General features: G+C 34.2%; 1 protein-coding gene across 1 annotated transcript in view; it reads left to right on the top strand.

Annotated features, from left to right (window-relative positions):
- SKAP1 (src kinase associated phosphoprotein 1) overlaps positions 1–27701 on the top strand; it is a 272839-nt gene that overhangs the window by 66193 nt on the left and 178945 nt on the right. The window contains exon 4 of the mRNA XM_066255487.1: positions 6025–6141. Within this exon, the coding sequence (XP_066111584.1) occupies positions 6025–6141 (117 nt within the window). The remainder of the gene's footprint in view (positions 1–6024; positions 6142–27701) is intronic.

The following is a 27701-nucleotide window of genomic DNA, read 5'->3' as shown; positions in this document are numbered from 1 at the left end:
AAACAGAACTATGAACCAATAATTCCAGGTTATGATTGCCTTGTTGTCATATGATAAATGCATTCATTTTACAGTATTTCATTCACATACAACCAAATACCTAGGTTTACATGTTTTGAATTCTGTCAAATGCCATTATTATTGAAAATATACTAACTCAGCAGGTTCCATTTTAGTAGCAGTTGAACAATAACAGTGGTAGATGGAATGTGTTAGTGTAAAGCCAGAATGATTGCTGACAGGCTGTAATTTGCTTTATGAAGTGTGTGTTGTCACATATACAATTATCTGGTTTATATTTGTTACTGCCAGCTCTCCAGTTTGTTAATGTCCAGGAGTTATGCCTTTATGTGAAACCTAAGAAGGGTTAAAAATCTCAACATGGGGGGCAGAGGGGAAGGAGGAGAAGGGTTGCATAGTGACTACCTTTTTTTTTTCCTGTTTTCTTTTTAAGAACTAGGATGATGCTACACACTGCAGCCCACCCTACTGGTCAAAATGAAAAACTGCATCATAAAGACCACTTTTTTGAAAGAGAAAGGAAAAAAAGAACTCAATTGGCTCCCACAGCCACCTTCTGTCCAACCCACCACTGACAGATGTAGCTCTTTTTGGAGATACTATTAAGCTATGCTGCCCTTTTGGTTATTGGATTCACTGGTGTTGTAGTGATTGTGCTATAACTGTCTACTCAATTTAATTCCATTTCTGATCGTGTAGACTGTACTTCTTTCTGCAAATGGCATCCTTAAAGGTTCTTAAGTTTATTGTTCTTAGCATGATTATATGCAGCATTTTAAGTTTAAAAAAAACTTAGCTTTAGACTCAAAATATTTCTTGCATTCAAGATCTAGTTGGAGCAACTTTTAAAAAAGAATGATAATTGGCTCAGCGATAGAGCATCAGCCTGGCATGCGGGGGACCAGGGTTCGATTCCCAGCCAGGGCACATAGGAGAAGCGCCCATTTGCTTCTCCATCCCCACTCCCTCCTTCCTCTCTGTCTCTCTCTTCCCCTCCCGCAGCCAAGGCTCCATTGGAGCAAAGATGGCCCGGGCGCTGGGGATGGCTCCTTGGCCTCTGCCCCAGGTGCTAGAGTGGCTCTGGTCGTGGCAGAGCGACACCCCCGGAGGGGCAGATTGTCGCCCCTGGTGGGCGTGCCGGGTGGATCCCGGTCGGGTGCATGTGGGAGTCTGTCTGACTGTCTCTCCCCATTTCCAGCTTCAGAAAAAGAAAAAAAAAATTTTGTAAAGTAAAAAAGAATGATAAATGGAAACTTTCTTTACCTGGCCCATCATTTGTTCTGTAGATATAATGTCATCCAGTACTATTACACTCACTGCTAGGGCCTTGGGGGAAAAAAGAACATTTCTACATTGAGTTATGGCTAGATGTAGGAGAGAAAAAAGAGAAATGGGCAGCAAGTCAGACTGTATAGAACAGAGAAGAATTTGAGACCTTCACTACATACGGATTAATCACAAGAACTAACCATGCAAATCCAAATGGGTATTTAGAAACCAGTGAAGCCTCTAAGGGAATACCATATCTTTTCTAATGCATAAGTATGTGCAAAAAGGGTATGTAATTTATAATGGAAGTGTTGACAGAACTTTAGCTTTGGTGTTGCAAATGTGCTCCATAATATATTTACATGTAAAATTTCACATATATAGACACATATGTAACCAACCTATTTCTTCAGTTGGTGTTATAGCTAATAACTTTGGTGAATGGTTGGACTAGGGAATAATAAGCTGCAGTTTTACTAATCTTCCATAGTTCAGCTTTGGGAACTGCATTACTATTAAATTGGTCCATGAAAATCTGGCGATATTAACGCTATCAAGCATGAAAACTAACTGGATTTGGATCAGGGACTTTTATTTATAACATTTTATTTAGGACTTATTAGTTTAAAGGGGGAGCTGTATGTTTCATGGGTCCTTAAATATTAAATAGAGTCAGAAGTCATGTGTTCCCTTCCAACAGCTACAATAGAAACAAAATCCAAAAAATTGCAGACACTTTTACATTCATTTCAGTTTCCTTATATTATCCAAGATGCCTGATGAAGCTGGAAACCCCATACAGTTTTGAACCATACCATATAAACAGTTGGTTGTAGATGTGAATAAACCTTAAAATGTAGCTCACAGTTAATTAGAAGAGAAGTAAAAGACGATGACTTAATACTAACATGAAGAAAATCATTGAGCCTTTACATATTGAATAAGCAAACATACATTTAAGTTTTATCTGTTATTCTCATGTTATTGTTTATGCTTAAACTGCTTTCTGTCTTTTTTCACTTCCTTCTCATTTGTATGGTAAAATTGTCAGTATGGCCTGTTTTTGTCCCTAAACAGTACCTGCAAGTTTAGAATCAGATAGGTTTGCTGTGAGTCAAAATAGTTACAAGGGGAACATCAGCATGGTTCATTTTTTTCCCCCGTTTTATTTGGAATTGAATTAGGAAATGAAAGTTTTTAGCAGTTTAATTCACTTCTCCATAAAGTTTATGGAGCAGCAACAGCTGGTTGAATCCATGGCAGAAAAATCCAACTTTTAGTGGCCAAGCTATTGTTTTAGAATTAAGGGGGGAAACTCATTAACTGATAATGAAAACACAGGGAATAAAAACAAATAGCACAGCAACCCTAGCAAATAATTACCTTACACCTGACACAAAGCTGCTTTATCTTTCTGCTCCAATCCTAAGAAATTCCCAACTTATCACTCTGTGAAACATGAATGAAATTGAGTTTGACTCTCAGGAAAGGACAATAGAGAAATATCCCCTTTATAGGCCCCTCAGCACAATACTCAGTGGAGAACCTGACATTGAATATACTAAGGAGTGTATCTAGCACCCAATTCTTATGACACTTAGGATAGAGGAGCAAATTACCAGCTAATAGCAGGTGAACCCTTGATACAGTCTCCCCAGATCATGTTTAGAAATACAGAGAGAAGGGACTGGAGGTAGTGGATGTGATGAATGGAGATATTGTGTGTTAGAATATATATGTCTGTATAGAAAGATATTGATTCTGAGTGAGTTGCAATGGGAAAGTGTGTCTCTAGTGGCAAGGGTTCTTGTTTGTGAGAAAGCCACTCTAAGCAGATGGAGTTCTGAGCCCTAATTGGAGAGCTGCTGAGTGGAAATGTCTGTCACTATAGTTTGTGATCATTTATGTCTGATCCCACTGGGCGATGGTAGTGGCCACTTGGAACGATGACTATCAGAGCTGTAGATGAATTCAGAGATCAGTTGTGATTATGTTTTAACCAAAAAAAATAATGTTATAAACTTAAACAAATCCAAAATGACCACAGTAATTGCTGATTCTTCTACAAAACTTTTCACCCATGTATCTTGAGTAGTTGTAAACATTTTAATTACTTGGGAGTATCTGTTTATATGGTGTTAAAGGCTTTTTTTTCGGTGTGTGCCCAAGGGAGTTGGGCCACTTGATAAAACACTAAAAACACGTATAGCAACATTTCCATCATCAGGAACTAATTATGCTTGGATGTAAAACATATTTTCAAGTGTTTCCCTCACCACAACCATTTTTAATACTGACCTTGGCTCTGTTTTTGCTGTGTTGAACTGTGTACCTTTGTTGTTATATGCTTTATGGAGGCATGATGTTGTGTTTGGCTGTTAAAAGCCCACCTTGAGTAACTATATTCAGAAACCATAAGACTTACGTGGAAGTGACTTTTCCTTCTGAAGTTAGTAAATCAAATGCCAAATCTAGGCATATATTTTAGGTGAGACTTTAAAAATGGAAGCTCTAAATGCAATTGGAGTAGATTCTGGAACATAAAAAAAGACATTAATGGAAAAACTGGAGAAATCCAAATGAAGTCTGTAGTTTAATAAACAAGGAAATACCAGTGTTAATTTCTTGCCTTTGACAGACATACCCTAGGTAGTACAAAGTTGACATTGGGAGAAACTGGATGAAGGGTGTACAGGAATTCTCTGTACTACATTTGAAATTTTTATAACAAATCTAAAATCATTCCAGAATAAAAAAGCTTACTAAAAAATAGCAAAGCAAAGCTCGACCTGATTTGCTTATTAAAAAAATAAATAAATAAAGGTCCTGGGATGCTAGAATGTGTAAGAGTAGATTTGTCAAATTTCTGAAGCAAGCAGAAAACGATGAGTCTAGAATGATAGTTGATAAATAATGTTCAGTATATCCTACAAATGTTAAATGTTGCATGACAACCCAGCTACTTTTTTTTTTTAATGGAATTTGGTTTGGCTCAAAATGTTTAAATTGCTTTAACTTCACAGCTCAGGTAAGTTAGAAGGGCATTTTAAGATTGCAGGTCCAATTTACCATTCTTCATGTCTCAGGTTACCTGCCAGGCAGTCTATTTAGATTGTGTTGATAATATAATTTTAGTGGATTTACAGTGATGCAAAGTTTGAGTATTTATAATTTACATTTCATAGTGATACTTTAAGCATTACCACAAGTTTTATATTCTGATCAGTAACCTAAAAAAGGAGAGTATTTCTTGTGGCTCTGCCCAGTGACTGTTGTATGAAATGTTGTGATTGTTGTTGCTTTAATTTTACTTTTCTTCATGATAAACTCCACAGTTTGTTTCTAAAGTCCTATATCTGCAGGTGTTATACTCAGTTATGGACATCTACCGTCCACTGATCATAGAGGAATCTAGATATGGTCATCTAACTTGTGGAAGGAGGAGACAGGCCTTCTCCTTCCTTATTGAATTTATTGGGGTGACATTGGTTAATAAAACCATACAGGTTTCAGTTGTACAGCTCAGTAGAACATCATCTGCATACTGCATCATGTGCTCAGCCATTCTCTTTTTATCATTTTATATCCTTCATATCTTTCTAGTTTAATTGTAGAAAATAAACCTTTAAAGTGAGGCAATACAGATTCTATGTAGGTTGTTCAGTTTCATAGCTCCCTAGTTGAAATCTAGGGCCAAAACTCTACAGTGTTTACTGAGATTAGCGTTTGGTGATTTCTTTGGAAATTAGTATTTAAGATAATATTAAATTCAGTTGAAAATCCCCTTTTCGTGTTTGTGAAATGAACTGAGCAGCTGTTGGTGTCCTTTTATCAGCAGACTGTACCTCTGTTTAGGGGACTTTAAGGAAAGCCATTTGCAATGCAGAGCCTTTTCTTCCGGTTCCTGAATGAGCTAGCATCTTCCGTCTGAACCTTTTAAAGTATCATAATAGCATGGGCCACTTTTACAAAATATAATCCAATGTATGTTGAAAACACCCAAAAGAGATTAGCATTGTTTTAATTGCATAATTCAGTATTGTATATACATTACCTTTTATCAAAGCCATTTTACAGAACAAATATTACCTTCTTAGGGCTTTTAGAATTCCTAAGAGGTTGGTTGCATAGGCTGTAAACTAGAATTATAAAGAGAGAACTTTCTTAACATTGCAAAACAAGTCGTGATTGAAATTGCAATAGAATTCAGCAAAGTCCAGGTTCTCTGTATTTTTACTTCTCTTTTTTTTCAGAATAGGAAAGCATATTGACCTTGCTACATTATATTATGCGTGGAAGGTTAGCCCTTTGTGTAATTTATTCTATTTCATTAAAAAATATAAAGAGAAAAAGGCATTCAGGGTAAAGATCATAATTAATGGAGACATAGTACATATGAATACATATATATTTAACTATATTTTTATTTTAAGTGTGATCAAGTTTTTTTGTTTTTTTTTTTCTGGTGGCAAGAGGTCTCCTGCCTCTAAGCTACTAGTTTCTAAATTCTAGCTAAACAGTAATTGAATGGAAAACTTCCCATCCAGGTAAGTGGGTTTTTTGTTTGTTTGTTTGTTTTTACTTATTTATCTGTTTCTCATGTGTTAATGAGTAGGGGCCATGTCCATCAAGTAAAACCTGTACCTTTCTGTGTGAATACCAGAAGAAATATACAAATACCTTTATAAAGATGCCTAATGTATGACCTTTCCTTTTATCGTTTTTGTCCCTCAGGAGGAGAGCAAGCTGAAAATTACCTTGGACAGGACAGTTCTGATGATAATCACAGTGGAACTCATGGCCCTTCTTTCACAGCAGATGCACCTTTTTTGTCAGATTATCAGGAGGAGGGTGAGTGCTATTTTTCTGGATTTTGGGTCATCATACTTTGTTACTTTTTGTCCTGATGCCTTTGCCCTTTGTCATTTGACTCAGGCAGCCTTCGGTGGGTTCTCTGTATCGGTAATCACTAGTTTGCAAAGAACAACTATTTGTTTCATTGTGGTGCTGGTCCTCCTGGGTAATTCAATACTTCTGAAGTTAATGTATTTAGGAAAACACTAATTCCATATTGGAGCAGGAAGACATCCTTATTGATCTCTTTATAAGAACTGTAGCTCAGAAGCTAAGGGGGCATTTTAAGATTGCAGGGCCCAATTTACCATTCTTTCAGATTTTTTAGCTTCACTGAGTTGCATGAGAATGAGAGCTTTCATTTAATGGTTATTGAATTATTGATTTATTGTGAATTATTTGAAATTTTTAAGTTCATTATATTATAATAAGATATCATTTTTACCCATACTTCTCACATACCTTTGACTGTGTTGATGTTGTTCAAGGGGAAGCCACAAGAACCACAAGGCGAATTTTTCTAGAGCATCAATTTTACTTGAAGATTTAGGAGTGAGAAGATTTAAATAATTTAACTGTTATAAATATTATTTTTATATTAAAACACATTGTTATGTAATAGGATGGGATGCAAAATATATGAATTTTTAAGATACATGAATATAAAAAGTTTGGCTTGGTCGCTGCCAGTTTCTAGCTCAGACTCAGACATCCCGAGGGTGAAGGTTCACTGTGCCTCTTCTGGCACCTAGCCACTTGAACAGAAGGTTTGATCATCAGTGATGCACACGGTTATCTTATCGAAGTCTCTCTTGTGCCTTTACAATCAGGGAAAAGGTAGAAATGCTACTAAACTAAATATTAAATTGCCAGCTTATTATTCACTGAGGGATTGGGAATAAAGTTGGTAAATTAGTCCTTATTTCTCTTTATTAGTCTGTAATCTTTCCATTTATTTTTCTTCTACATTTCCCTATGACTGGCATTTTTTAAGAGTTCTCTTTTTAATTTACCCAGGGGGTCTTAATTCATTTAGCCCTTTTGGTGATTCATATTTTTTTCCTTTCATTGAATTGATAACCCCCATATCAGAACTATGCGTGCAATCACACACAAACATTTTATTTTGCTTGAACTTTTTAAACTAGCACAACTGGTTATATACAAGTTACAGAAATTGGGCCTTGTAATGTGAGATCTGTACATTCATTCAGGTATTACATTAAAAACATTGTTTGGATTGGGAGCTTAATAATTACATTGGTAGCTGATTAATAATTATAGAAAATTAACAGTGCAAAACAAAAAAAAACCCAACCTTTCATTTGTTTTTGATTAATCTAATGCTTGACAGAATTAGAACAATAGTACCTCATTAAACCGTAAGTCACTTATTTGGTATTTCCAAATTTCCCAAACACAGCTGAAACATAATAAGTAAGCCAGAAATACCTCTAAGTAGAAATAGATGCTCCTGAGTCCTGTGTTAACACTTATGCACCTTATTCTTGAGTGAGCCCCTGAGGCTTTCATGGGGGATTCCTCATCTTAGAAATTTCTAACCGTTGGCAGTGTTTTGATTTCTCAGCCCACAATAGAGTGAAGCATCAAATTAGAAGTAAGGGTCCTGTAAAGGTATCAATTGAGGTATAATCAAGTAACACTGAGGTAAGAAACAGGAAAACAATTAAAAATTTATATAGAAAACAAAATTTATAATTAAAAAAAATTATATAGAAACTAAGAAAACAAAAACATAGCTGTCTGGGGCCATATTATATTGTAGAGAGAAATAGCTCCAACTCTCCCCTAAGAGCTCAGTACCTTAAAGTAAGACTTTTTAGCTAGCATTTGTTGAGCACTGACTATGTGCCTTTTATCCATGCACATATCATTATTTAATCCTCAAAACAGCCCTAAGAGGTAGATATTAGGATTATATCCATTTTACAGATAAGGAAACTGATACCAAGGGAAGTTAATTTACCTAAGATTACGCAGCTAGTAAGCAGTAGTACCGGGATTTATACTTTCACAGTTTGGTTCTAGAACCTGTGCTCTTAACCACTCTGGTATCCTTACATTATTCTTATCTGAGTTGTTCAAAAAGATAGGTTCATTTTCCAGACATTTTGGTTAAAGAATGTACAGATACACACGGCATATTTTAAAATAGTTTCATTAAAAAATAGTTAAAACTTTTTTTAAAATGTGTTGAAATTTTTCTATTATCTGGAAAACTCCAAAATGGGGAATTTTGTTCTATAATGGTTCCCTATAACAGAAGAGTTAACTGTATTACATTCTTACTTAATAAATTTTCATTTATTAAGTTTGGTACATAAAAATTAAAAGAATTCCCAAAGAGACACAGTCAATGGTAGAGGGAAAAATAGATTTGTTTATGTGTTAAAAATTTAATTGTAGGATGATGAGATAATGTTTAAATATGAGCTTCTGCAAAGCATTGTATCTAGCACATGTCTGAGTGCTAGATGCATAATGAGCACAATAAATGCTTGTCTCATTCCCCTAAAAATAAAGATGCATACTTTTATTGTGAAATTAAAGATAAGGCTAGAGCGATGTTAAATTTTAAGTAAACTTTATATCCTGCTTAGCTAGATTTTACCATTATAGAAAACAGTAATGCTTGATATACTACTTTTTTTTTATTTTTAATATGTACTTATTTAGAGATTATAAGGTAATAGCAAGGCACTGTGCTAAGCTGTAGGTGAAATATGCAGAAAAAAGACACAGTTCCTTGCCTCATGGAACTTACCACCTCATTGGGAAAACACACTATTAACAAATAGACAAACATATCATATATACAGTCAATGCGTTTTCTTGCTGGCGAGATAGCTCAGGCCATCCTTTACAGAAAAAAGATTTTGGAATTTTATCTTTATTAGATAATGAAAGGTCACGGTTAAAATACTTCAGCTTTGTTGCCTTCCACCTCCAAACAGAGCAGTGTCCTAAAGGTACAATTATAAAAGGACACATGGTCTGGCCCATCCACCCATAACTTCCGTGATGAGAAGCAATAACCATGGTGCGTGTCGTGTCTGGGACATACTTTTGTGAGAACTACAAAGAGATCTAGAAGAATATAGAAACCTGGCCAGGTGCACAGCAAAAACTGAAAAGGAAGGTTACAGGCTAACCCATGCATAAAAATGGGAGCTTGTTGCTACCTAGTCCTAATTCCTTCTCTTTTCTCCTTGTAAATGCCCTCAATCTGAGAAGGGCAGGAAAGACACAAACAAGCACATAGCCCAACCATCGGGAATGAAGACTTGCTAACAAGTAATAACATTTAGATTTGTAAACCTAGGGAGGCACACTTTCTACCATATTGAAAAAAATTAGTATGAAATGCCAAATACAATAACTTTTACAAGAGTCAGCCAACTATGAAGCCTAAGATCTGATTGCTTTTGTGCTCCAAAATATACAGTGGATTTTAGTGTGTCTATAAACTTATTTTATTAGTATAATGAATAACTCCTATGTACATACATTTTTAAAAAGATGAGATGGGGAAAGTGACCATTCTATAAACAAGAAAAGAAAGAAAAGAAAAAAATATTTTGTAAGAGATAAAACCTAAAATCCATAATAATGTAGTATTTATTATGTTCTATGGATTATTACATTCCAATTAAGGAAAAGGGAATGAATTACTAATGGACAGACATATCTGGGAAGAACTGGAAAAGAACGTTTTTAGAGTTTATTTTTCCATTAGAAAGTCGAAGGTTTAGAGAAGCTTCTTATTCTCCAGCAAAATGAAAAAACCTGTAACCATCTTTGGAGAAAAGTAATAATGAATAAGTGAAGAACCTGGTGTGGATCAATTCATTATATACTACTTGATTTAAAAGAAATTGTAGACCTGTTCAAGTACCAATAGTAGCCATTTTCTACGCCATGCCTTTTCTGAAAGGTACGTTAAAAAGCATATAGAATATTTTGAAAATAAAGAAAATAGTTTTATTACAGCTTTATTTTTGCCCTCCCCTCTTGTTTTTTACATTTCTCTGCTTTCATTTGGTTCTGAAATAGAAGTTGGTTTTGGAATTAATATTATGAATAACAACAGATTAGCTTTTGTTGATAGTTGTGTGTTTTATTCTTATAATAGTAATAGGAAGAAGATATTATTTTAATATCATAATGGGAGGAAGAATATATTTTAACAAAACAATTTTAATATTGTAAAATAAAAATGAAGGTTTAATTTATTGGTTAGATTTTTGTGGCTGGAATTCATGTTTGTCTTAAATTTCCTTGTACCAAAGTTAGAATCCTGAAATCTGTGTGTTGAAAGGAACGATAGTCATATAGTAACAGGAACCATTTATTGAGAACTTACTATTTTGTACGAAGTGCTTTTTGTGAATTAACTCATTTAATTTTCAAGCCATCTCAGAGAGGAAGCTACTGTTATTCCCGTTTTACAGATAAAGAAATTAAGATTTAAAGAAATTCAGTGATTTGGTCAAGGATGATATATCTAACCCACGGAAGGTGGGGGTTGAATTCCAATAAATTCCGTTGCTTTTTGAAGAGCTCTGGTTAGCTGGATGTTTGTCCTCTGAAGCACTCACTTTTTATGGGCTTTACACCTTATTCTCTTTATTACTTTTATTCCATTGACTATAATGTTCACTTAAAAAATAAATATATTCAAAGCTAAAAATTAGCCTTTAAATACTACTTCTAACTGCATCTTACAAATTTTGATATATACTACTTTTGTTATAATCATAATTCTATTCTAAGTATTTTGTCATTTCTTTTATGATATCCTTTTTAACCTATGTACTATTTTGAAGCATTTTTTACATGTGTGTATTTTGTTTGTTTTAGTTTTTAGAAATTTTTTTAAACCAGCTTTTTAATTTTGACTTCTAATTTTATTATATTATAATCTAAGACCATAGTCTATATTATTTAGATTCTTTGGAGTTTATTGAGACTTCTTTAGTGGCATAGTAATGATCAGTTTATGCTTATCATCTATGTCTGCTCCCGCAGTATGTATTGAATACATTCATTATTTTTAGACTTGTAAATAGTATTCTTCAGATCTTTTATATCCTAGCTTTCTTTTTATCTGCTGAAAGGATTATGTTAAAATCTCCAATTACAGTGGCAGATTTATCCATTTTTCCATGTTTTGTTTCACATTTTTAAGGTCATGTTATTAGATACTCATAAAGAGCTCTAATTGTTTTAAAAGGTTTCCTCTTACTGAGCTGGAATCCTATACCTAGAGTTTCTACTTATAAAGCTAGTTTAGCCATCTAAGTCTATTCATAGTACCTCCTAACAGATTTTATATTCAATGAGTATAAAAGATGTTTGTTTACAAGCCAATTTGAGATACCTATTGCTGTGAGTCATGTACAGGCCTGCTTTTAGTGCATAAATTATATTGTTTCACAGAATAAATAAACTGTATTGCTTACAGTGTTTGCTGAGGTGTGTGAATTAATGATGTTGTGATTAGCGGTAAGTGATGGCACTGATCAGGTAAATCTCAGGCCGAATCCCCCTGATAACCTTGGAGGAGCATGTGTGTATTTTAGGGCTATTTTACTTGGAATGCTAAAGGTACCGATTGCAGGCTCAGTCATTGGCACCCTAGTAGTTTAAAAGAGTTAATGGCCTAAAAGCAACAAGCCATTTGCTTCCCTCTCACTGGTGGAGTCAAGTTCATTACTTTCTTCATGTGTATTTGTTTTAATGACATAAACTATGTGAACATATGTAATTTTTAGTCCCTGTTTGTTCTATGATATGAAGATAATGAAAGTGACTCAAGATAGTCTCTCTCCATATATAAATATGTAAATAAACATATGTGCATACACACATGTATTCAATAAACATTTATTTTTTTATTCTTTAGACATTTGCTTTCATCTTTGTTGCTCACAGGTATATTTTTCTTTAATAAAAGCCCATGACTCCTGTCAACCCTAATGGAAGTTATGTGTATGTGTTTAGAGTGCACAATGTGAAAAAAACACAAAACTTGTTTTGAGGGCAAAGAATGAATTCTGTTGTAAAACACATACTTTCTTGAGCATGGTGGATTTCTGACCCAAGTTTCTGTTGGCTTCAGGTGAGGCCATTAGATAGCATATCAGTGTGAGAAATTAAGGACTCGATGTTGAGTTAACTGTGATAAGGGTAAGTAAGCTGTCACTCAGGATTGCAGTGGCCTCCTTCATGAAGATAAATGTCTTATTAGATCGAAGACATCATGTCGTTTATATAGCCTGGTATAAATCACAGATGAAGATGACAAACTGGGTTTCAAAGTTAACAGTAATTTATATAACTTAAACAAATGATTACCAAGGATTATACATGTTTTGTGAAGAATAAAAAAACAATAACAATTATCTGTCTGTGAACTACCCATTTTTCATTCTTTAGCCTAGCATGTTGGGCTGTTGGTTCATGTTTAAACTTTAACCTTCCATCTCGTGCCCAGTAAAGTACTCTCACATGTGTTGATGGCTGAATAGCTTCCATAATGCTTCTTTCACTAGGACAAATTCTTTGCAAATTTAACCCGTTTGTATGTAGACTCGTGGCATTTTAGAGCTGGAAGAGACTTGGTAATCTCCTAATCTGATGTTTTATAAAAAAGGAAACTAAATTTTAGAGCAAGGGTAGTCAACCTTTTTACACCTACCGCCCACTTTTGTATCTCTGTTAGTAGTAAAATTTTCTAACCGCCCACCGGTTCCACAGTAGTGGTGATTTATAAAGTAGGGAAGTAACTTTACTTTATAAAATTTATAAAGCAGAGTTACAGCAAGTTAAAGCATATAATAATAATTATTTACTAAGTACTTTATGTCAGATTTTTGCTAAGTTTGGCAGAATAAATCTTTATAAAACAACTTACTATAGTTAAATCTATCTTTTTATTTATACTTTGGTTGCTCCGCTACCGCCCACCATGAAAGCTGGAATGCCCACTAGTGGGCAGTAGGGACCAGATTGACGATCACTGTTTTAGAGGCTAAGTGCCTAAGTCCTATTGCTAGCAAGACACAGCTAGTACCGAAACCAAGACCACCTCCCCAGGAGTGGCCTCCCACAGCCCATGCTGTGTACCTTTCTTCACCGGCAAGATCTCAGAATGCTTTTCAATGCAGATCCAAACAACTTTGCAGGAGGCTTAATAATGGCTCTTAATCTAGTTCTTGAAAGTTTTAGTTAAGTTCTTTAAACATGTGTGTCTCTCTGGCCTATGTATGTTCTGATCCTCTTCCCAGAATAATTTGGGAGCAGTACATTTTATAAAGAATTTCAAAGCTCCAAAATGCTAACAATTATAATTATGAATAACATAAAATAAGCCCCTGAATCTATTTGACATAGAACTAATGATCGTTTTTGGCCTTTTTGTCTGTTACTGGTTTTAATATACTGCCAATGAAGTGTTAGTTACTGAATACCTATATTGAATACCCTTAATCAATCATGAGTTAAGAGGTTGTTTCAAGGATATAAAGGGAAATAAGGCGAGATTCCTTTCCTTAGTCAGTAAATACTCTAGTGAGTAAATAATAATCTTAGCGTGAAGATTAGACACGTCCGTAACAAAGTACATGGTACATAATCAAGTACTGATTATTAGGAACAGTTTTCAGGAAGAAAACAATTGGTTGGACTTGCAATAGTTTGGAAGAAAGTCAAGATAATATTTTGCCTGTGCCAATAAAATATGACCAGACTGTTTTTAGAAGTCTTTTCCAGACTGGGAGTAGGAGCAAAAAGTCCATTCTTTGAAAGGTCAAACATTTATTGAGCTTCTCCTACACTTAGTTGTGAAATAACAGTGGCCGTTTTTAAGTGCAAATAGCTGGTTTTTAAGTGAGTGACTTGGCAGATGAGATTAAACTTTTTCATACTGCCTCAAGTATTCTCTGTTTCTCTCCAAATTCTATACTAAACAAGTTTCATGGTAATGTGAACGTTCTAGTATATGATGATTGGACATGTTAGTGTGGTCATTACAGTGGTGGTAAAGTGATATGTAGTGCTTTGGTTGTTAATGTAATGTATTTATCTGAATCACATATAAATAAATCAGAGGTGTGGTGGGGTTATATATATTTGTTTATTGGGAAAAATCTTATATACTGTGTTTAATTACCTGATTCTTAGAATCTATAAATGCATTGTAATTAAACACAGCACCTGCCTAATGGATGAACACTGAATTAGCAGAGGATTAGCAACCTTACCTGGGGCAATTGTGTCTAACGTTCTAGATTCGGGCTTCCTAGTTGTAATTCTAACCACCAGACCATTCTTTCTCAAGCTCCTAAGCTATGGACCATTTTTATCTCAAACTTTAATATTCACTTAAATGGGAAATAATTTTGTTCAAGAATATTCAGGTTAAATGTATAGATACATATACTTAATTAATATAAATGTAAATACATATTTGCACTTAATGTATGTATTTTTTCAAACTCTTTATGCTTTGGTGATCTTTATTTTTATTTTTTTACTAGCCATAAATTTTGGCCTATCATGAAACTCTGACTTTTCAAAAAATACAAATATTAATCGTAGTGTTTTAAACAATGCTGAAACACCTGCCAATCTAGAATATTAAAGTCTCCTAGGGAAACATTTTTGAATTTACAAACTATATTACACTTATGCTCTAGACTGGCTTTCTGGTTTTGAGTGACAACCTTTTTTTATGCTGGGCCCTAAATAGCTTTAGCCCAGAACCAGAGTTCAGTGGGAAATAAAGATTATACAGAGTGGTATTCTGACTTGTAAAACTGGGATTTTTAGGGGAGTTTTTTCTTTATGGAAAGTTTTCACTTATAGGAGACTTATCCATTTGTAGATGTATTTCTATAAACTGTTAAGATATAGCTTATATGGTTTAATATATTTTAATGGAATGCCCCCAAAGATAAACATCACTGGTGTCATGGTTAATTTTATAATAATTTTATTTCATAATAATACTTTTGATTTTGTTTTAATCAACAAACATAGGGTTAACTGGGCTCATGAGCTCTCCTCTCAGTAAATGATTATTATCATCATTGAAAGACATTTATGAATATCCAAGAACATAGTTGGGCCTAGAAATTGTCACAGCTTGGGGGGGGGGGAATCATTTGAGTTATCTAATCTAGCTTTTCTAATGAATTTCCATCATTCTTACTAATATCTCACTTAATTAATTATCAAATATAGCAACTGTGCTTTGTATCCTTCCTTTGCAGGACATCATTCCCGCCCAGCTATTTTACTAATTTATTCTTCATGTCTAACCTAAACTTTTCCTTCCTTAGTTTCAGGTCATTGCTCTTTTCTATACCATCTTCTGAGACTGAATAATTCCCCTAATTCATTTATATTGTTACCTTTAGAAGGTATTTAAAGACTGTGAACATTTATCCCCAGAGTCTTCATTTTTCCAAACTACATAAATTTCAGTTCTCTTAATCTCTACTTCACTATGCCCCTGTCATACTGTCCAATTCTTGGGTATTTTATAACACTCCTTGATCTTTTCCATTCCAAGGGAGAGCTGCCTTTTGGGGAGTGAAGTGTGAAAGCATAAAATCTCATATAAACCACTGGAAGGTGCCTAAGCATTTATATGATGTTGGTGATCATCTGGTGGGCACACCAGTGTAGTGCTTGCTTTGGCATATGTTGGGATATATGTGTATTTTAAAGCCTTAATGTATTATGGCCTGTTGTAATTGAATGTCTATAAAGTAGCAGTTAAGAGGGTTTTATAGACCTTAAAAGAGATCAGAATTCTCTAGCCCCCTCTTGTGGTAAAAGAAAATACTACTCTTGGACTTTTCTAGGTTTTGTTTTAGTTGAAGAAGGTTAAGCTCACCCATTTAAATTTAATTTACTAAATAAAATTTTTTAAATGAAATAAAATAAAAATAAAAAAGATACACAAGTTCTCAACATGTGAGCATAGGAAATGAATCCAAGAATTTTAAAATTATGTGTATATATTTTCAAATGCACAAACCCTCATGTAGAGGACTTCCTGTACTTTTATGTTATTAAATGCTCTACAACCAAAAAGATATAACTTTCTTACAATTTTCACTTCAGCAAATTCTTATTATATAAATCAGAAAGAGGAAAAATAAAATGAAACCATAATGTTGAGGGCTTTATATTCCAAAGTAGATAAATAAGAGAGTCTTGGATATGAATTTGAAATAAAATTTACAGGTACTTTTTTGCCATTATAAATTGATATATTAGCATTTCTAACAGATTTAAACAGATATTCTATATCTCCTATAGCATAGTACTTTTACAATTTTATAATGCATTATTGTAGCATTCCTTCTATGGTGGATGCATTTCAGATATTCATAAAGGTCTACTGAGTAGCAAACAGCTGAAGGGAAGACTGAACTGGCATGCAAATGAGTTAATGAGTACTGCCTATGGAAAAAATTCTATGGGTGGCACAGTATAATGTTTGCTTTTCTAAGAGACCACTAAAAGTAACACTTTTGTATTAGAATAGTTGGTCTAGAGAAAAGAACCAATAAAGAGTTGCTATTAATATATCTTACATGACAATCCAGGAAGAGATTACAATTAGGCACTGTCTCTAAGTAGTTATTTTTTTTAAAGCACTTTAAAAAGAAACTTAAATAATGGTTAAGGGATATTACCTATATGCTTAAGTCATATTCTAATGAAAATATGGGGTCCTTTTTAACAATTGTGAGAACTCAAGAAAGAAACTTGAGACCATTTTATTACTTATTTTACTTTTTTACAGTTTATATTCAATATTATTTTGTATTTAGTTTCAGTTGTACAGCATGGTGGTTAGACAATCATACTTTACAAAGTGTTCCCCCCGATATTTCCAATAACCTGATACCATACATAGTTATTAATTTTTTCCAAAAATGAATATTGAAAATTGCACTAACTGTAGAATTACAAGAGAAGAGTGGCATAGACATAGCAGAACAAAATGAAAAGGGTTGGCCCAGGTGACAAGAGTGAGAGTGTTGTAATGATTTAAGTATTGGGTAGAAAACTGGTAATTTTGACTGACTCTTTTTCTCCCCCACCTTGAAGAGATGATAATTGTTATTTTTAATAGGGAAATTAATTCACTTTATGTGCTTTTCCCTTGAGATGTGTAAATAAAGTTTTAATTTCAGCCATTTATCAATTTTTAGTATTGACATTCCTCTGAACATATGAAGACAAAAATGAACAAATCTAAAGGTGAAATCTCTTAATAACAAAGCATTTATGGTTCTTTATAGGAATACCCTAATTTTTACACTTTTTAAAAAACAATAATTTGACAATGTTTTTGAGGTTTATCAATTTAGGTGGTCTTATACACCTCTATTTCCTGGTCTGTGTTAGGTTTCTCAGAAAAATGCTGGATCGGATTTGTTTCATGCAAAGGCTGCACTTTTCATAAGAAATAAAAATTTGGGACATTCTTATATGAGTCAAGAACAGAAAATAACCCTTAGTTATTATACCTGTGCTGTTTACTACAATGTATATTTCAGTCAGTTTGATCAGTAAAAAATTGCAACTGCTCTTGGATACACATTCTTTGACTATTGATTTTAAATTAGGTATATGTATTTGCACAAAAGTCTCTGAAATATAGATTTCTTACTTAGAGATATATCTTTATGTGGCTATTGGAAAAAGATGTTTTAGAATAATTATTTATTAACCCAAATTTATTAATCAGTTTAAGAGTTTTGTATTCTTTATTTTAGCATTACATTTGGGGAAATTATATAAATAATTACCAATTTGGGGGATGAATACAGTTAATAATCATTATCATAGAAATTGTTTGCAACATTTGACTTTTGTAGTTATAGGGAGGTGTCAGAGGGACTGTTAGAGTGTCATGGTTGTCGTCGAAGTATAGGATAGAAGAGATTTTCCTCCATCTGAGTTCTTAGTCTAAGTTCTTGTTCTGCGTTTTTGTTAAGTGTCTTATAAATATTATTTTCTTTACCATATCACTGAAGCTGAAAGTAAGGTAGATTATGTCTTTCTTCCTTGCTTTCTCACCCTGTATGTGCAAATGCCCTCAGCTGTAAAGCAAGCATCTTTCTGAATTTTCCAGAGGAACCCCCAGACAATCCAGGGAGCTCTTCATGTGGAATATTTTGCATGTTTGCCTCTTCAAAAATAACATAGTTATTTAAATTTGATAGTGTTATTTTTTCAGTGTTTTCCCTTAATTTGGAATCTATTAAAATTCTCTTTTTATTTAGGATAAAACATTAAAAAAAAGAGCCAAACAAGAAAAACTTTTTATAGTCTGTTTACTTGTTCAAAGCCTGCTTTTCAATAGAGCAGCTACTTACTGTTTTTATATTTGTTCCATGGATTAAATTATCAAATTGTAATATAAACTCTAAATATATTAACTTTTGAAAAAAATATATTTTATTTAGTGTTAAGAGACAATACATATAGAGCATGCCTTACCAATGGAAACTCATTTTTCAGCTATATAAGAAGTCACAGCTTTATCTAATTGAGAAAGTACATACATGAATGACTTTGCATATTTGGTGCAAAATAATTTAGAACAAATGTTGGAAAAGTTGATATTAATTCCAGTTCAGTTAGGGAAGCTAGGTTACTCCATTAAATAAATCTAGCAAAAATAAATAGGGACTACTTGTGAAGGTACAGAAATTTATAAAGCTTTAAGATGTTTACTTTTTATATCTGCTTTTGGCCTTCCTTCAGCATTTTTGTTGTTTCTTATATTTTTTGTTTATCTGTTTGTTTTAAGAATTTAATTAAGGAGAAATCCCTGGAATGGTGTGAGTGGTAATTTGATAAATTCTAGAAGTTGAGTTAGTAATTAGGGCACATTTTACAGTTCACTTATGATTGTTACAGTGTGATATACTACGTATAGTAGTAGTTATGACTGTTACAATATGAATCACTGCACAGAACTTGCACAGATTCTTGTCCAGCACTGCAGAAGCCAGACCTAGGTAAAAAGTTTCACCACTCTTAAGTTTACTTTTCCTGTAGAGAGTAGACAAAAATTGAGTCCTATCTGATTTCGTTATAATGTTCTTTAATCTCTTACGCAAGTTATCACTCACAGTAATTCGAACATACTCTGTTTTTCAGTCCAAGTGATATAAGAGCATGCTGGGCATGATTTTCAATACATAGCAAAGGTATAAAATTAAGAAAAGATTTCTATGAAATTTTTTGCACACACTGCTAAATGAATTATTGAAATTCCAATAAAGAAAAATTTAAAAACCTTAAAAAGCAGTATGGATTTTATTTTTCCCTCAATCCTTTCAGCTTTCATAAATGTCACCATGAAAGCTGTATCTGCGGGGTCAGAAAAGAATGTATCCTATACCATTTACCCGATCAGGAAGAGTTTTAAAACATAGCATCTCAATGGGAGATATTGACTGAAGTGGGCAGGCAAGTTTACTGGCTTGGCAGATACAGCAGGTTTGCAGTAAATCCATGAGGTAGAAAACCCCTGAGAAGTTTTTGATTAAGGAACTTTTACTATCCTTTTAAAATGAGATATGTTGGTCATTTTTTAATGCTAAAAGTGGGTATTTTATGTTGCAGTCTGAGTCAGATTCTGAAATATATTTTAATGAGTTTGTTAAAGAAAAGTTTCTGGATTTCTAAGATGCTAACTTAAATTTATCGGCACATATCCAGAGAACATGAAAAAGAAGTGCTAAAAATAAGCCTATTCAGCAAAAATAAGAATTTACTGAGTTATTTAAAGTTATAAAATTATTATATAGTAAACTTCTGAATGGTATAATTAAATAAAAATATTTTTAAATAACAAATGTAATTTTAAAATGTTTTAGTTTTAAAAAAAAACCAAACTAAAATTATGCCTTACAGATTGCATATATTAATCAGTTCTTATAGTAAAAGAACTGATTAATTTAAAACAATATGAAGGGACTCTAAGTGCTAAACAATCTTATTGGGGAGTGAACTTAGAAATAATACTTTACATAGAAGTTCACAATTAAAGTTTATAATTTATTGAAAATTAAATTTTGAAGATAATGCCTATCGTTTGAAAAGCCACATGCTCAATAAATATATCTCCTTTCTTAGATGTTTTACTAATTAGTCCTTGTATTTTACATAAAACCTAGCATTTAACCTAACTAGACTTTTTAACAGTCTTATATGATTATTTTAAAACTTTTTGATTTAGGGAGGTACGAGTAGAGGAAAAGAGAGATCTATGTCTCAAATTGATTTCTGGGTGCTGTTGAAGAAGAGCTATGTGTCTATAGACCCTCCCAAATTAAACTTAATTTAAAAAAATCCTCAATACCACAGTAACAAAACGGGTCCTTAACTCACTGGGACCCTATGTTCTACCTCACAATTTCAGGAGAAGCGGCTAAAACAGTCAGCATCATTCTTCACCTAGATAATGCTTCCTCTGCAGCTAATAGCTCCTTGTTCATCAAGGAAACAAATGTGCACTGAGGTGACATGCTCTTCACCCACTGCTCTTTGTTCTAGGGTCCCTCAGACTGATTATATCAGCCCCAGCACTGACAAATGTCCCCCCAAACTTTAACACTATGTTAAATTGAGTTATGAGGTTTTAAGGTTACACTCCTCTGGCTAAAGGTTGATTGTCTCTGAGAGATAAAGGAATCATGCTCCACAACAACAGAATCCTTGCCATGGGATAATCCTGGTTATTGAACCCATAGCTCTCTTTATTTGGTTACATAGTCACTCTTCTCTCTTTCTCTCTCTCTCTCTCTCTCTCTCTCTCTCTCTCTCAATCTCTCTCTCTTGGGGAATGTCTGGATACTAAATTGGTGATTTACCCCTCTCCACTTCCTGCCTCAAGGGTATTTTAGAAAGACCAACAAGCATTCTAGTAGATGAAGGAACAAGACAATTCAGGCAAATAGAACAACTTGAAACGTGTCGTCACTTAGGGTGTACCAACTACTAGAAGCAAGGGAGTCTCAGTTCTTCTTTGCCCTTCTCCTATCCACATGAATGTGTAAGAGTGTCTGAGGATGCAAAATACTTCCCTTCACCTTCCCCCAGCCCTCCAGGTTCTCATACATGCATTTTATCTGTTTTTAAATGTTTTTTAGAAAAAAATGTTTTTGGATTATGCTTTGAAGGCAGAAATTTCAGACTTGCTGTAAGGACAAAATTTTAAGCTGCAGCCTTGGTTGGTGACAGTGATGATGACAGTTCTGTATTTCAATCTTTGCAGTTCCAATCCCGCATGCCACTCTATAACTGCTTCTATAACGGTAAAAACTACCGAGTAACGGAAAATTAAAGCCCATCTGATGAATTGTGAATACTCAGTTTCCCCCCTACATCATGTAAACTTAAGAGAACTATTATGAGTGGAATTGATAATACCATAGAGAAAAACTTTAATTTAGCTGCATTCCAGGAATACCAGAGGAAGCCCTATTTAGGGAGAAGTGTTTAAACAATGCATAACACTATCCTACAAAATATTTATTAGCCTGTCCTTCATTACCAACAGCAGCAATCACTTAGCATCTAACTATGCTGAATACATGGCACTCTATAAGGTTACTTAATAGTATCTGCTTTCTATAATAAATTTATGGAATACCTACCATATGCCAGACATAGTGTTTTTATATACATTATCCATAATTATCACTACTGTGCAGTGTAGGTATTATTATTATCATATTGTAGAGGAAGAAACTGAACATCAGAGAGGTTCATTTTCCCAAGGTCTTCAGCTAATAAAGAGACAGAGGAAGGTTTGAACAAGTTTCTATGCATCTAAAGCCCATTCTTTCCAAAATTGCACACTGCCTGCCAGAAAAGGAAGTAACATTTGTTGCTTCTCCTCCAGATACTTGTATAAGCTGCTAAAAGGAAAAAACTAGACTCTAGAGTTACTTGGGAAAACAGTAGTGTATTAATAACTGCCACCATTAATTGAGCACCTACCCTCTGGCAACCATTGCGTCAGGCACTTACACAATTTCATGTTGTCACCTCTTAAGTCTAATATTCAAAAGCTAGAGGATGTCTAATTTCAAAGCTCATATCTCTTCCACCACAGCCCATTGTCTTCATAGATGGTAGAGAAGAGGGAGAAGAAAGGGGCTCTAACTCAGCGCTGTCTGAAAATGTTCTGTAATGATTACACTGCCCAATAGAATAGCCTCTACCACTTAGAGCTACCAAGCACTTAAAAATGTGGCTAGCGAAAATGATAAACTAATTTTTTTAATTAAAAAAATTTAATTTAAATATACATGTACATAGCCACATGTAACTAATGGCTACCATTTTGGAGAGTGCAACTCGAGAATAATAGCAACTTCTTAACTATATAATCAAGACAACCTGGAAATAATGTTTCAAAAACTTCTTGAAAGATGGATAGGATAGAAGTTGGGTGGGCAAGGGAGACAAGAAAGAAAGGCTCTTGCATAGACTGTGGCTGTGGAAAAGGTCAGAGGTGTGGGTAGGTGAATAGGCAGAGGGCCCTCTAGTAAATTTATGTGAAAAGCCCGGAGAAAACAGGATGTGGAGTGGAAGAAGGGAAGTGCTTTGAAGAAAGCACTAGAATCCATAGTTAATGGATTTATACAGATTGAAAGGTAAATAAAAATCAGCTTTTTTTTTTCAGTATTCACCTGCTTTAAATCATTTCTTGACATTTTGATGAGTGGCTTTAGTGTGAGTTGTTTAAATGGTACTGTGATGTTTGTGTATGGTGGAAGCTTACAAGGCTGTCATCCCACAGAATTCACAGAGCTCCTGAGTCATAGGGCTGTAAGTTTCCAGGGTGGGGCTGGGAGACTGTCCTTGATTCCTTTACAAGGATTCTCTTGTAGATCATCTTCTTGTTTCAAGTCAGTGCCATATTTTACCTTTTTCAAGAAACTAATTCTCCAAACCATTAAAATTTTTTTCATTGTAAAAGTATTTAAGCCCCTGCTAATAATTAATGCTCTCACTAATTTGTTCACATTCATAGCACTTTACAGTTTAAAAACCTTGTTTGAATGCATCACCCCATTTGACCTTCACAGCAATCTGGTGAGGTGAGAGTGGTAGGTATTCTTGTCTGAGAGGTGAGGAAACTGAGCCTGGGATTTGTCTGGGATCTTGCATCTCACATATAGAAGAGCCAGAACCCAGGCAGAAGCTAGGCCATTACAGGGTCTGAGTTCTCTCACCACGGTTTTTCAGCCTTCAGCTCCCTCTGTAATAGGAAGTACAGATATCCCGGTGAGCTGTATGTAATACCTTCATGTGTGGATTTCTATTTTTCAAATTAAGAAACTGAAGCACAAAAAAAAATCAAACATGAGTCATCAAGCCATTGGGTCCAACTTCAAATTTGCAGAAAAAAACTGGACAAAAGAACATATCCCACTGTCCTGTGAGCATGCAATTACCAACATGAGGTCAGTGGGAAACTACCAGTTGAACAGCCCAGGCTTTTCAAAAGATAAATCATAAGGAAAAACAAGAGATAAAGGACATGTAGATTTAAAAAGATTTACAAGCCATAATAAAATTTTATATGGGCAAAATTTTTAAAAAGAAAATAAAAAATTAAGGTACAGATATATTAGAACCCAAATCTGAAAACCATGACTTATTTTTTGGTCAGTCACTTCATTTCTTGACTTATGTTGAAAGAGTGTTTCATTAGCAGTCACTTTGGAAGATACATACTGAAACAGTTTGAAAAATAGATAAGCAGTAGTTGCTCTTTTGTGTGTTGATCCATTCTAAACGGCCATAAACCCTTTGCCCATTCAGTTTTCTTATCACACATCTTGTGGTCATCACTTAAAATAGTTCTTTGGAACAAAGTATTTTGGATTGAAGAGCTTTATAATAAGTTCCTAGTATTTTGTAAATCTCTCATAATGCTCAAGTTTATGGTTATTAGTACAAGGATAAATCTAGGGGAAAAAGGGAAGAGAAATGATTGGATATATCTTTGTTGTGCTGCTCTGAACTCTAATCTACAGTCAATATATGAACGAAAACAAACATTAAAAAAAGAAAAGATTTTGAACATAAAATGAATGCACGTATACCGTGAGCTATATTGTTCAAGTGTTTGAATTTGGTCTAAATAAACCATTTAAAACAAAATCAGTTCTTCACTCACAGAGGTGCTGAGTTCGCAGGAAAAAAATATATTGCAATGAGAGATGGCAACCTTACAGATGCTATTTCCAATCAATTCCAAAGCTCCAGAAGATTGAAGAGCCTGAACCATTTGACCTGTAGAGTTTCCCATAGGCTATGATAGTTCCTTTTTTGAAAATCCTGTTTTCTGAGCTTTGAAACAAATGAATTTATCAAAGAATAGTATGGGACAGGAAGATTTTGACAGGCATCCTAATTAGTCTGGCTCATGCTAAAATAAACAAATGCATTTCCCTCCATTATCGGGAGAGTTCCAGCAAAAGCAAGATATATGTACAAAGATGGTGATCTTTTTGGTTGTTTATAATAAAGGTGAAATTATTGATGGGTTAGAGCCTTGGAAGGTTTTTGAAGTGTTAACAACATTCATATAACATAACTTTTTAAGTTTCCTTCTATTCTACTTGGTTGGAACTTGTAGATCTAGGTTGTTTGCATAAAAAGATGGGGTATGTATATATATTTTTGATAATGCAAAGTGTGTCTGTGTGCATTAATGAGCATTTTCCACTTAAAAATAAAAGCTATTTATAATATTAAGACTTTTTTGCTTATGAATATTTGGTAGAGCATTTTTCATAAAGGATTCTGAAATAAAAGATCTCAATTTGGAAATATATTCCTTGTTTTCCCTTCCATAAAGATTACTCTAATGAACACTTCTCATTAGATTAAACTTTTTTTTTTCTCTCTAAGTTAAACTTTTAAAATCCTGGACACTTCCTGTTTTTGTTTAACACCTGTGAATTCTTGTATAGCACATTATATCAAACACTGAAGTCTGAAAATAAGCTACAGCATTTTCTGTAGGAAAACACAGGAAGTTCTGACAGTAATCATACATTTACCTGGCAAATATTGGTTGGTGCTTAGAGTGTATGAGACACAGACAGGCACTGGGACTGTAACAGTGAATAATATGACCCTTGTCTCTAAGAAGCATATAGACTAGTTGGAAAGACAACGTTTGAATGAACAATTTGACTGCTGTGTAGTAAGAACTAAAAAGGAGGAACATGAATTATGTTATGAAAGCAGAGTGGAGGGAATAATAACTACACCTGGAAAGGAAACTGGAAATCAAGGAAGGCTTTCGGAAAAGGTGATATTTTAGTTATGTCTTAAAAGATCAGTAGGGATCTTTTAAATGCTGGGCAGCAATAAGTAAAAATACTCAGTGTTAGACCAAAGAGTAGAAAGTGGCCACAACTGCAAGTGGATATATTGCTAGGTACAGTTTTTCCAGAGATAAGTTGGAGGAAAATGTAACAAAAACCTTAATAATAAATGCCCTTTGACTAGCAATCAACTGTAAATGTACTTTAAGAAAATAAATTTACATAGTGATGTTTAAGGATGTCTATTGTAGACTTGCTTATAAAAGCACAAAATTGGAAACAACCTAAATATCTAACTACTACCACACAATGGATATATGCAACAACCATTAAAAGTGATGTTGGTACAAAAATATTTCATGATTATGGAAAGATGTTTATACTTTATTACATGAAAATATAAGCAAATATGTTAAGCTCTCATTCTTTGAAATATATTTGTATGTGTACGTAGGAAGATTATAATGTTCTTCAAAATATTTTGACAGGCTTTTATTTCTGACTTTTATGTCGTGAACATGTATTGTTTTTATAATAAAAAGAAACAGTAAAAGTTACTTTTCAAAAACCTTGAAAATGTGCAGAGCCTGTAAGCCCAGAAGTTTCACTGCGGGGAATTTATTCTAAGGAAATAAGCCAATATAGCTCTTAGAACATTAAGTCAATGGAAACACCCTAAATGTCTAATTACATGATTTAATAAATTACGGTATACCATATGATGAACTGCAGCACAACCATTAAAAATCATGTTGTCACTAGTGGAGTCATTATTGTCATAAGAAAATGTTCATGATATGTTAAAGGGAAAAAGGCAAGATACAAAACAGTATGGAAAGGGCATATAAAAATGTTAATAGTGGGTTTTTCTAGGTTATGGGATTATGGGGGGGTTTTTTTGAAGAGCATATTAGTGTAATTTTTATTGGAGTGACATTGGTTAATAAAATTATATAATTTTCAGGTGCACAGTTCTACTACATATCATCTGTGTATTGCAGTGTGTGTTCACCACCCCAAGTCAAGTCTCCCTCCATCACCATCTATCCCTCTTGACCCTCCTCCCCTTCCCCCACCCCCTTCCATGCTGTTGTCTGTCTCTATAAGTCCTTTTCTTCTTTGCTTAACCCCTTCACCTTTTTCACCTGGCCCTCCAGCCCCCATATTCTCTGACAGCTGTCAAGCATGTTCCTTTTTAAAATGAAAAGTCATTTTTTCCATGAGTGTGCTCTTAGCTGTGACATTAAATAGGTGTCAACTAACTGCTGAGGATAGATCGAGACAGGAGAACCCACAGCGACATGAGTACATATAAGGAGCAAACAACACACACAGCATGTGTTTGTAAAGGGCTGGAGGTCCTATAAAATATGCCAGTCAGACCTGGGAAGACTCCTCCATCCCGTTCCTGGGGCAAAATTAGAGCAGCAAACATCCCAACACCAGTGGTCCCATTTGGAATCTACCCTCACTCAGCAGTGTGCCTCTTAACCCTCTTTTTGGTGAGGGCCTGCATATGTCTCTCCCTCTTCACCGCATTCTTTTGCGAAAGTATGATAATGCCTCATTCGACTTCCTGTTGTTCTTCCTCTTCCAGCCTCCAGCACCTGGCATAGGGCTTTTAAGATAAGAATGCTCAATAAATGCTTGTTAAACTATGTTTTAAAAATAAATACATTTAAAAATAAAGGTTACAATGCTTTCTGTTATAATGTTTCCAATTTTGTGCTCTGTTTGCCCAGAGTAGCTCATTAGATGAATGTCTTCAAGGATCACTTTCTAATGATCTAAGTGAGAAACTTCTCTTTGGTTTTTAATTGTTAAATGTCCATAATCCATTAAGTATAATTTGGATTCTGTGAGTAACATTTCTTGTATATTTTCCCTGTACTAAACAAAACATTAGCTACCACTTAGCTACTCTTGGAGCTGGTCTGCCATTTCTCCACCCAGTGATTGATGCACTCTTGTGAAGCTTTCCTGCAATTTGTTCACATTAACTTGACTTTTTTTTTTCTTTAGCTTTGTTTTACTGGTGTCTGAAAACAGCGATTTCACTATTTTCCCTCTTCTAAGTGGTTACAGTCTCCCCTCATGTTATATCAGCATCCATTTCACTTTATTTCTTACTTCCAGAACCCT

The sequence above is a fragment of the Saccopteryx bilineata genome, chromosome 2, assembly GCF_036850765.1.
Source record: "Saccopteryx bilineata isolate mSacBil1 chromosome 2, mSacBil1_pri_phased_curated, whole genome shotgun sequence".
NCBI lineage: Eukaryota > Metazoa > Chordata > Mammalia > Chiroptera > Emballonuridae > Saccopteryx > Saccopteryx bilineata.
The sequence above is the reverse complement of the archived record's forward strand: the minus strand, read 5'-3'. Positions and strand labels throughout refer to the sequence as shown.